General features: G+C 40.0%; 2 protein-coding genes across 2 annotated transcripts; both read left to right on the top strand.

Annotated features, from left to right (window-relative positions):
• Positions 1-1,917: 1,917 nt before the first annotated feature.
• LOC147797230 (surfeit locus protein 4-like) lies at positions 1,918-7,476 on the top strand. Its single transcript, XM_087143416.1, is given in 6 exon segments — positions 1,918-2,096; positions 2,730-2,878; positions 3,609-3,723; positions 4,531-4,574; positions 5,143-5,239; positions 5,241-7,476. Coding segments are annotated over 6 exon segments (813 nt in total). The 5' UTR covers positions 1,918-2,045; the 3' UTR covers positions 5,598-7,476.
• A 140-nt stretch (positions 7,477-7,616) lies between these two features.
• LOC110978383 (uncharacterized) lies at positions 7,617-11,689 on the top strand. The gene is made up of 2 exons (XM_022233337.2): positions 7,617-8,001; positions 8,517-11,689. The coding sequence occupies exon 2, from the start codon at positions 8,540-8,542 to the stop codon at positions 10,232-10,234; it is 1,695 nt and encodes a 564-aa protein (XP_022089029.1). The 5' UTR covers positions 7,617-8,001; positions 8,517-8,539; the 3' UTR covers positions 10,235-11,689.
• Positions 11,690-11,783: the final 94 nt, after the last annotated feature.

Raw genomic sequence — 11,783 nt, 5'->3', positions numbered from 1 at the left:
AGACAAAAAGTGCAGCCGGACCGTGAATGGCCTGTAAGAAATCGCCAATGCTCAACCAACACCACCCCCCAATATCCCTGATCATGGCAAATCTTCTTCAAGTTGATGACAACCTGGCAATCTTGGGCTGGGTAACTGTAGTTATAATGTGTACCCAGTGCCCTCCCCTTGTTACGCTTAACATTTTATCACCCCATTGGCGTTTATAATTCACCACCCCACATCATCATCGTCCATCTACTGTCTTTCACATCAATCGTCGCCAAAGTTTTATATTCAATTTGTACTTTTGGTTGGAAAGATGTTAATTTTATATTACGTGCTTTGCCCTTACCCAACGTATATATTTTTAAACACAGTATACTCAGTGCTTGTCCGAGAGCTTGCGTAACAATTCACAAGCTTACTCGAACCCACGACCTGCTTACTAGTGCAGACGTCTTAACTACTCGACCACCGTAATATAAAATTAACATCTCCCCAACGCAACTTGAAAATAGTTCGCAGTACCCGCTGCTACACCTGAGTCCGGCGGACCGACCAGCCGACCCCGGCTAGCTCGGTGGTTAAAACCCTATATGGAGGCATCTGGTGGTTTTTGAGAATTAGTTTTTGCTAATTAGTTGAGTTAAAAAAGAATTTAAGGCCAACTGCAATCACCTTCCATCTAATCCTACCTCTGTTCATGCCAAACAGCCTGGTTTTGTCACCATAAAGGCTGGGGTTGTTACTGCTCAGTGTTTTTAGTTTACACTTTTCTTTATTGCGTTTTTTGTCATATAAGTTCAAAACCCGTCAGCCAGATCTTGTACTTATTATTGATCGTTACTTTTTGGTTGACAATTCTATTTATTTTTGAATAAATGCATGTAAACTTCACTTTGTTTTCAAATTGTTCTATTACAAGAATATGAAATTATGCATGTAGTCAACCCAAAAGACAGGGAGAAATGTTTGGGTTTTCAGTCACGCATCAAATTTTATTTCAGATCTGCAGTTGGGACACCCCCCCCCCAACACTTCCCTCCTAAATATACCTAAGACATTTTTTTGGGCCGAATTTATTATTTACGGGGCACAGAGGACATCCACTTATGAAATTAAAACCATTTAGAACTAAATCTACGTACGTCCAGAAATTGATAATAACAGGATTATAAGACATGAGTCCACAAAATCCACACGTCCAGCCGCAAGGGGGGGGGGATTCCTGACATGAAGACGTCTGAAATAGCAAGCAGGAGGTCGTGCGTTTGAATCCCATCCAAATAAGCTTGTGACTTTTTTCGCAAGCTCTCGGACACAAGTACTTAGTATACAGTGAATATAAATATATATCGACAAGAATATAATATCAAATCAGTACTCTGAAATATGTGATTGCCGAGCTTTCAGTAACTGGGTACCTCCTGCTTGCCCTGAAGAGGGTACTCAGTTACCGAAAGCTCGGCAATCACATATTTCAGAGCATTGATTTGGTATTATATTCCTGTCGATATTCTGATCACGGTGCTACCATGGAGGAATGTGTTTTTATTCCTCCATGGTGCTACGCAGCCCTTCCATATATGAATATATATGTTTGGTAAGGGCAAACCCCGTAATACAAAGCTCTATCATTCTTAATTTTCGATCGCAGGCCTAAGTGCCTCCTCTTTTGTTCCTGGCTTAACCATCATGATGCTTTCCTATTTTGAAACATTTTTTGTAGATGGTAGTTTTCAGGGGAAGAGTGTTTTGGTCTGGAGGTGTTTGTTTTGCTTTTGTTGTTTTTCACAACTATGATCAATGGAGGGCGCTCGCAAAGCAGACGTGGCACCGGTGGTCGGGTGGGGGCTGGCTCCCGTATCAGTAATTGAAAACACACAAGCGTTGTGCTGGAACCAGCGACAAATCTAGCAGCGCGTGAGTGCCGCATACTGCCTATAATGTGTACAACTGTGTAGCCGTATGCATGGCCCTTCCGGTATTTTGGGCGAGAGAGCGGTCGGTCGTGAGCGCAACTGTCTCACAAAATTAGACGTTTTTGTGGTCATTTGAGGAAAATGGCCTCTAAAAATGAATTCCTCGGGAAAGCAGAAGACATAGCTGACCAGGTAATGAGGATAAGTTGTTTGGGCTTCATATTGGCGACGGAAAAATAAGTTGGATATTAAGCATGTTGCAGTGAAATGTGTCACTAAAAGTTCTGGAAAAATCAATAAAAATTTGCATTTGTTCGTGGTATTGTGCTTGTTGATTTTTTCCCCTTAAATCTCACTTTAACTTAATGAACGTCTACGCAACAATTACTAGACCTGGTATACTTATTTTTCGTCTTCAATTTTAATTATGAATCATTGTTAGTCAATGTGTTTGTAAAAAAGCTAGCAGTTAGTTAGTGACACTCAGTAAATCAGGTGTTGTGTGATTTATAAAATGTTAGTAACCAACTTTTTAGGATATAAAAACTAATATAAACTATTGACAAGTAAAATTCCCATGTAATTTGAAGCGTTAGGCAAGTCTCCAGCCAGGAGAACATCCATCCAGCCATTATCCCCCCTCCCCCAAGTTTTGCCTTCCAAATCCATCAAATTCCAACAGCTGCTTTTAGTTTTATTTGAGTATTGCTTCCAGGCATACATTTTGCTGTACAATTACTTTGGGTGGAGAACCTCAAACCTTTTCTTCCCTTGTGGCACTTGTTTCTCAACATGTTTTACTTATTTGTTGGCTCTTTTATGCAGGTGTTGAGGCGTAGCAAGCACATCTTGCCCCATGTAGCCAGACTGTGTCTCATAAGCACTTTCCTCGAGGACGGTATTCGTATGTGGTTCCAATGGGGTGAACAACGAGACTACATAGACCAGACATGGGGGTGTGGTGCAGTTTTAAGGTAGTCTATGATCCCTGGCCTTCTCAGATCCACCAGATTCCATCCTCTTGTTCTACTTGATGTGAATGAATTTAGGACAGTTGCCCCAGGAGAACCTGACCAATTTGACCAAAAAAGACAGGATCAAGTCAGCTGAGACCCAGGCTAAGTCAGACTCAGACCAATTTGTACCCACACTATGACCCAAACTGAGCATGATACCAATTTGGAACCAAATCAGCTCGGACCCTTCTCACATTACAAACCATTTGCATGGATGGTCAGAGTTTGTAGGAATATCACCCTTGGTTGGTGCCAGGTGTTGCCTCCGGATATCTGTGAGAAACATTACTTTTGAGGAGGGTCCTATTCATATATAGTGCAGTACTTGGACAGCCGTGGTTTTTTTTTTGGTAACAGCTTTGTGTGTGATTTATTCCTTTGCTTTTGTTATTCATTATTGTGACACAGAATTGGCAGATCCTGTACCGGGCTACGGCTTGAAATTACACATGAATTTACCAGTTTTAAATATAACTGATTAGGTCGCAAGTAGTTTTCCTGTGGAGTTGAACTTTAATTTCCCCATTGTTTACCCTCAGTAATTGCAGTCACAGAAACATGAACTGGGAATGATTATAAAAGGGAAAAGATTGATAAGCTTATTGTGCTTGCATCTTGTGATGGTTTGCTTTTTTCAATTCAACTGTCACAAAAATCTTGATATGGATTATTTTTATTTTGAATGCAGTACCTTATTTGTATTGGTTAACCTGGTTGGACAGCTGGTCGGCTGTGTGATGGTGCTGAGCAGACTCAAAGTACCTTATGCATGCGGTCTCCTGTTTGCCATCATTGCACTGCAGGTGGGTCGTCATTCCCCAACTCACTTTTTGAGTTTTCCATTCCACCAGCCCTGATAGTAATTTGATTCACAATTCTGCCACTGGCGGCGAGGAGTACAATTAAAAATCAACCAGTGATAATAATAATAATGATAATAAAATTATAGATTCGAAATCATGAAAATATTACAGGAGGGTTAATGATGCAGTTCATCGGTTGTAGTTATCAAAAAAATAACTGACAAAATTAAAATACTTGATTTTCAGATGGTTATGGGACTAAATTCATTGTGAAATTATTCTGTCTAGCAAGCTGTCATTTTGAGGAAAACAGTGAAAGAAGGCCATTTCCAATAATACATCTAAAGACGCATTTTTGGAAAATTTTCATTAAAAGCACACCTAAGCCTTGATAAGACACAGTAATTAGAATTTGTCAGTTCAGTGCATGACATCGCATAACTGCAATAAACTGAATGGGAGAATGTGTCCCAGATACTGAATTCAGGCTTAATTCGAAACATGACTCAGCTACTTTTGATCTGAGACCAAAGTCTTAGGATATTGTTGTTTTCAGAATGTACGATAATCACCGAGCTCAAACTTCATCAGATTTGTTCTGAGGCACCCTTCTTTAGATTTTGTGTAATTTTGTTACCTCAAAAAAATGGCAAATGATGGACTGTACCTTAAAGATCAGGTATTATCTGAGTTTCATGTCTAATATTGACTCATGACTCCAACACAGCAGCTTCAAACATTAAAAATCAAATGCTTAATTTCAAAGAAATCATCCTACCTTTATAGTTTTGCCTGTTTCCTTCACAGACTGTTGGGTACAGTATTTTATGGGACCTGAAGTTCTTGATGAGGTATGTAATGCATCATGCTGTACTTGTGACCTCTTGGTGCATGTGATTTTCATTCCTATAAGGAAGAATGTAGACCACATGCACTGAAAAGTCATAGGTGATTTTTATCCATTCAGTATTTAGTCTTGTGGATATCTTTCCATGATGTGTTGACCTGAACCCTTTACCCCTTTTTGCTAAGAACCAACCTGAACCCTCAAAACTCCACAACTTGATGGCATATTCTCTACAATTTGAATTTTATCCCACATTAAGTCTGATTAAGAAATAACTTGTCACTATCTTCCTCATGTCTTCAAAATCCTACCCAAACCTGATGGAATTTGAAGGATCTGGGAACATTAGAATGACTCATGTCGTGCTAAAAACTTTTTACTCCCCCCAAATCCATGGATTTATGTGTATTTGTATGTGCAATGTAATTCAGGGGCATTGACCTCTCCACTCTGAGTGTACATTTCATGATAACATGTCCACTCAAGACATTCCAGTTGGACATGCCAGTATCCTTTACATGTAAACTCCCGTTAAAATTAGTAACTCTCCACATTATTGCTTCTTTGACCAGAAACTTGGCTTTGGCAGGCGGTATAATTCTGCTTCTAGCTGAGTCCCGTACCGAAGGCAAGAGTCTGTTTGCGGGTGTCCCCTCCATGGGTCAGAACAAAGCCCAAGACCTACATGCAGCTGAGTGGAAGGATACTTCTGGTGCTCATGTTTATGACCCTGTTGCGATTTGAGATGTCCTTCGTCCAGATGGCTCAGAATCTGATTGGCTCTGCCCTCATCATCCTGGTGGCCATCGGCTTCAAGACCAAGCTGTGCGCTTTGGTGCTGGTCCTGTGGCTGACGGTCATCAATTTCTACTACAATGCCTGGTGGAACATCCCCAGCTATCGCCCCATGCGCGACTTCCTCAAGTATGATTTCTTCCAGACCTTCTCTGTCATTGGTGGTTTGCTTCTTGTCGTTGCCCTCGGTCCTGGTGGTGTCAGCATGGATGAGCACAAAAAGGACTGGTAGTTGGGTATTCATGTATGTTAACGGTTTAGCCCCACCCTCCATTTGCTGTCCCCTACCTGAATTCAGTAATGGTATCTTCTCATCAGACAGGGTCAGCTGGTGTACGGTTTGTGAAACACGAACCAGTGCACTTCCTCAAAGGGGTGGTATGTAATACAAAAACAGATGCTTACTTGTAAATGTAAATCTAAACTTGAAGATGGAAAAAATCTTCTTGTGCAGTCCTCCCAATTCATTCTGGTACGGAATAGTTTTATTTTTAGAGTAGCAAATGTGTTGTTGCCAGTAGAAGGGGAATTAGTTTGACAACCTTTGTGAACAGTCATCATTGCCTCGTCAATACTGTACATAACGTATAAGAAAGTTCTCATATTGCCAGTATTACAAGCAGGCTGGCAAACCAACGACATGTATTTAAAAAGTTAAAACCACCAAGTAAGTTTGTGGTTTGAATTCTTTGGATGCCAGCCAGTAGTCAGCAAGATGCTTGCAATGCTGCTGTTGCATTCATGGAATCATTGTGAAAATTGCAAATTTGGCAGAAGTATTTTCACCATTTTTGGATAGTTTAATGAGAATAGGTGCTTTAAATGTCTCTAAAATTGTTGGTTTTAATTCTTGAAAGTACTTTTTCCCTGTGTCGCCTTCCTTCATGGGCTCGTTGCTTACGGAGTTGGGTTGTATTCTATTAATAGTTTGCGCTGTAGCTCAACACAATTGTACAAGTAGTTAGATTTTATTGGTAATTTTCTTTTTTTTACATTTTCTTGGAAAAGTTGACATTTTGCTGTCTACCTTCACACATCACTATATTGCATGATGTAACTTGTAACAAGTCATTCTGAAGTGAAATGTGCACTAACTATGCGTTATTCATTTTGAAGTTTATGTGGAACAATTGCTGTAGTTGACATGTTTGGTCTCAGTCTTTGGTTGGGAGGATCCCGTTTTTAACAGTTAACCTTTCTTTACTCTGTGCCTAAATGTGCTAGCATTACAAAGAACTATCCGAATGTTCAAAAGGGTAATTAACAAGAAGTAATTTCTATTGAACTATTTGGCAGCAAATTTGTTCATAAACTGTGCTGCTGTGTCTAGGTTTGTGTGTATCGAGTTGATTCTGGCTACTAGAGGTGCACATGCTTAGAGAGATTTAGTTATTTGCTGTTTTGTTCATTGCATAACTTCAACTGTCTTTGGCTCAAAGTTACTTGGAAAATGATAAATTGTCATGGGAAGTGTTTCTACAAGTCTACTAAAACATTGATACAGATTTGTTTTTTAATATTAAATATTGAAACTGTGTGTTAAAAACCCATAAACAAATAGGCAGTGACATTTGGTTTTGTGAATGCTCTTGTCAGGAAAAAACCTGAAAGCTTTTATAAAGTGATACATGACTTGTATTACCGAGGAATGAACTTATGGACGAGTGTGCTGTTCATCTCTTGATGCTACAATTCTTTTGGTCTATTTCATTCTATTTTTTTAAAGGGAAAATTTGATAAAGGAAGAAAAATCCACTGTAAACTAGAGAACTTGGCAAACCTGTATTTTGAATGGCATTGGTTACAGAATTACAAGAAGTTGACATGTTGTGGATTAAACTCTCATTTAAATAGGAATCTTTAAAAAAAATGAGTGGATCTATAAAATAATTCATCCTTTCTAAGTTAAAGGTACAAGGGCAAAGTGATTCTCACACAAACAGGAAAAGCTAGAGTGGCATTCAGCCATATAGTGTGGGTAAAATACACACTTGTGCATATTTCTGTAATTTGATTCAAATAAATTCTAGGTGTGACTGATTCGTCAGATTTGTCATCTTTAGGGATCAAAGTAATCTTTGCATACTGTATTAAACACAATTTCAAGTGGATATCGACAAGAATTTCTTTACAGTTGTTTGGTGTTGCTGAGCATAACCTAACAAGGCCTTTTGTTACATTTATATTGTTGGCTGTATCAGAAATATCAGCAAAGCACAATGAATGCAGATAAAAAAACTAAGAAATGTCATTGCAAAAGTTTTTGTTTGCGTCAAGTTGCATACATGCATATCGTATTTCTAGTCTCTTATCCCAGAATTCATTCAAATATGTGGCAACAGCAATTCAATAGCTTTGCTGGATTCCTTATTTCTCCTTATTTCCCGCGTGTTTCGTAATACTACAGCAAAAAAGTTATTGAAAATAATGTATGTTTTTCATCGAGCTCAGATCATAATCTGAGCTAGCTGTGGTTAACCTGAATGCCGCCCTCTTGCGTTCGGCAAATTTATGTTGACCTTTGACACATAAGCGTTAGTCCGCCATTCTTTGCCCGGGGGATGGATTTTGTCCTTTCTTTTTTCTGCGTTATTCTTGTGAATCTTTTATTCTGAGCTGTTCAACTTAAACCAAAAGTGAGTGTAATATACATAGAAATTGCTAAACGTGTTTTGATGAAAGTTTCAACCAAGGAATCGCACAAAACAACGTGCTGTATTTGTATTATTACTTTTGAAGGGCCAACATTGCCCAAGACAAGGGACGGTTGCGAACTTGATTATTGACGGATCGTCAGTTGTAACTGTCAAACCATAACATTAGACATTCGCAAGTCGTTTCAGAAAAAAAGGGGAAGTGAAATTTCGCTCTCATTTTGTGTAAACAATTCTTTACTCTGTGTAAGCCTAATTGATGTCTCATCATGTTCATGTTCACTGTACCCTTCACATGCTTGAGTGTATTAAGTACATGTGCATGTGTACCATGTGTACATGTGCTCATAAATTCTTAAACCTTTATGAACCCCCTTGGTTTTCTTACTCTGAATGTGATTTATCAGAAGATTCACATACAAATACATGTAATTATGAGTGTTTGGAATAGTACAAATGAAACATCTGTTACATGTATAATGCTGTCATTTTGGCAGGATTTCAGTGGACTTTAGCCGAGATGGACTTCAACAAAATTGAAGCAGAGGAAAGGCACATCTTTAAGTTGTGGACTTTGTGTCGTGTCTGTGGCCAGGCAGGTGAGAAGCTCCAGTACTGTTTGGATAACTACGCTGATTTATTGGAGCAGCTGTATGGCATTGACCTGACCAATGACGACCCAGCAATCCATCCACAGATGGTCTGTCAGAAGTGTCGCCTAGTCCTACAACAGTACCTCAAGAAGCCTGCCAAATCCAAGAAGCCTCCACTTCCTGAACTCTACACATTTTATAAACACAGCGAGGAGTGCTTTGTGTGTGACCGAGCCTCGGGATTGCTCCCTAAGAGAAAACTGTCCATTGATGTCGGAGAGTTGGCAGCACAGGCCAAGATAGCTAGACAGGAGACTGGCCAGTCTAATATCCATGATGACAAGAACTCTGAGGATGATGCAGCCTCCAAGAAAGAGAACACAGAGGAACTATCATCGCAAGACACAGAGAGAACTAACGTTCTCCTGCAAGCTCTTCAGGGAGCTGTAGTAGATGAGACCCTTGTTGCTAACCCTGAAGAAGGGTTGGAAGAGCCTGAACAAGACGGCTTCACTAAGTACGTTTACCTTAACATGATCCGCCGATTCAAGGCTCGCAGTATCAAGGAGGAGAAGGCAAAAGAGAGCATAGACATTAACCGTTTCAATCAGAAGAACTTTGCTTATGCGTTCCTGACGTGTGCCCTCTGTAAGCGACTGCCCTTGAAACCAGTCAGCACAGAATGCAAGCACATATTCTGTGAGGCTTGCATCAGTGATTGGCTGAATTTCGGCAATGTCTGCCCAAAATGTGAGGAGGTGATCGTGGAGCTGTCTGATGCGACGGAACAGCTGAATCACCTATACTTGCTCTTGGATGCTCCTTGCTCATTTGCCAGCAAAGGATGCGAAGCGAAGCTGAACCCTTTTGAAATCATTGCACACGAGAAGGAATGCCCATACAATGACAAAAATGACAGTTCAAGCTCCAGCGATGAAGAGGAAGAACAGGAACCTGAGGTCGAGCGCAAAGTGTCACCTCGCAAGAGAAGGTCACTGCGATTTGTTACCAAAAAAGTAGCCAACTCACGCGTGGAAGACATTGTGAACTGCCTTGAGAAGTCTTGCAGTCTAGCCAATCTAGACAAAATAGACGTGTTGTTCTACATACTGCGGGAAGCTCTGGCTGAGGTTGACGATGCTCGGGCCAAGAATGTTGATCTTCTCTGGCAAAACAAGATGAAGCCAGTCCTAACGAGAGGGAGAGGGAGGCCGCTATCAGTGACGTCACTGACGCCTAGTTCAGCAAGACAGCTGAATCGTAGGAAAGGTACTCCCAGGAAAAGGGGGCGACCGCGAAAGACACCCGTGAAGATAGAGAGTATTAGTAGCGAAGAAGATGAGGAGGATGAGGATGAAGCCGAAGAAGAAGACTTGGAAGAGAAGGATGCCACATGGAAACCACGGTCTGCCATCGGGAGGAGACAAGTCAGGAAAGATACAGAGATAGCAGAGCAGAAAGAGGACGAGGATGCCACCAAGGAACATGATTACTCAATGAAGAGGAAAGAAGCTGAAGAATCTGAGATCCAAGGTGACATTGACACAGAGAATGTTGTGGCCCATGTAGTTATTGAGGATGGTGAGCAACAAATTCTGGAGGCCACTGTAACAGTTCAGTGAAAATGAGTAAGGAAAGCAATGAAATATGAAGATTTAATAAGGTAACATGCCTCTTCTGCTTTGTGAAGTGAATGCTTGAATTTAGAGTGTTTCTTACATTGTTCATGTACATATGTTGTAAAATACGTATTCTGCATGAAACCGTTGCAGGCTCATGTAAATTTGTGCAGCAATTTGTAATTCTCTGATGAATGTTGGCACACAAGTATTGATAGGGTGGACCATTTTGCACATGTGAATCTTTGAGATCGGGGACATTGGCAACAGTGGAAACGGTCTTCAGGTATGGATATACACAGATTACACAGATGAACCCTAATGGTAACTTGATAAGGGGACCAAACACAACACCCTGCTGATAACAAAGGAAATTATTAGGTCCCAAGTCATATTCTGTTTTTGTTCATGATAAAACAGGGTCATTGTCCTTAACATGGTGATTGGTAAAGTCCCAAGGACCTTGTTTACATGTATATAAAGGCATTTCACTGTGTGATGATATTTAGATACATGTATAAAAGTTAGAATCACAATCGCATCACAAACTGATGCCTTGGCAAATCTCTGCCACATCCCGTCCCGCCCTTGCCCCACCACCAATCCACCATCCCATCTGTATTCCTAATGAAACCACTAGGCGATGCGATTAACTTAGCAACTTTGACACACACATCTACATGTAGATAATTTATTTGATGAGTCCTCTGATGGTAAGAGAAGCATTTCTGTCTTTTTGCTGGGTACATGTTTTTAAAATGGGTCTCTCCTCGGTTAAAAGACCGAAATGCTTCTTTGTAAACTCCCAGCGGTGTAGAGGTGTCAATAGGGTTCCTGCACCTACAGGACAGACAAATTCCATGACTCTTCCATGACCAAATTATGAAAATCCATGACCCAATAACGTACTTTCATGGACTATCTGGAGCTGCGAATAAAATCACACATTTTATGTACTTATATCTGGTAATACAAATCACACACTGTGTTCGAAAATTTCATGACTTTTCCAGGCCCGGAAAATGAAAAAAAAAATTTCCATGACTTTTTCATGACTTTCCCTGTGTCAACTTTCCATGAACTGCTGATCTTGCAAGTAACTAAGAAATGCTGCTGATTTCCCTGGGTCTACATGTGTACATTAAACTTGAGTTGATAGCTGTGTTGCATTCATTAATGTAATGAATTCCAAGGGAAAACAGTTGCTTCTAAATGGTTTTCATACTCTTCAGTTGAGCTTGTAAATAATTGCTTAATTAGAAGTTGGAATGGAGCAACAACGAGGTGTACATGTATTCTATGTTCCATTTTACTTTATTTTTTCCCTGGTTTTACGAAGTGATTACACAGGATTTTGACTAAAAATTGAAGGTGCAAATCTTTCTTCAAAGGCATATCTGAGTGATTTAAAGAATAGTAAAGATTTGTCAAATTGTAATAAAAAATCAAGAAATTTAACCCCATGTCATTTTATTTAGATTTTGCTTTTTTTTCAATACATGTTGAATGAAAAGGTGTATGATGCTTCTAGGGCTTTCAGTGATTTTGGAAA

Source organism: Acanthaster planci, linkage group LG11, assembly GCF_054643075.1.
Source record: "Acanthaster planci isolate LZ-2023a linkage group LG11, COTS_SCS, whole genome shotgun sequence".
In the NCBI taxonomy this organism is placed as follows: domain Eukaryota; kingdom Metazoa; phylum Echinodermata; class Asteroidea; order Valvatida; family Acanthasteridae; genus Acanthaster; species Acanthaster planci.
This window is presented reverse-complemented; position numbering and strand designations above follow the sequence as displayed.

Coding starts and splice junctions, on each gene's coding strand:
- LOC110978383 (XM_022233337.2), top strand. CDS start 8,540: ATGGACTTCAACAAAATTGAAGCAGAGGAAAGGCACATCTTTAAGTTG.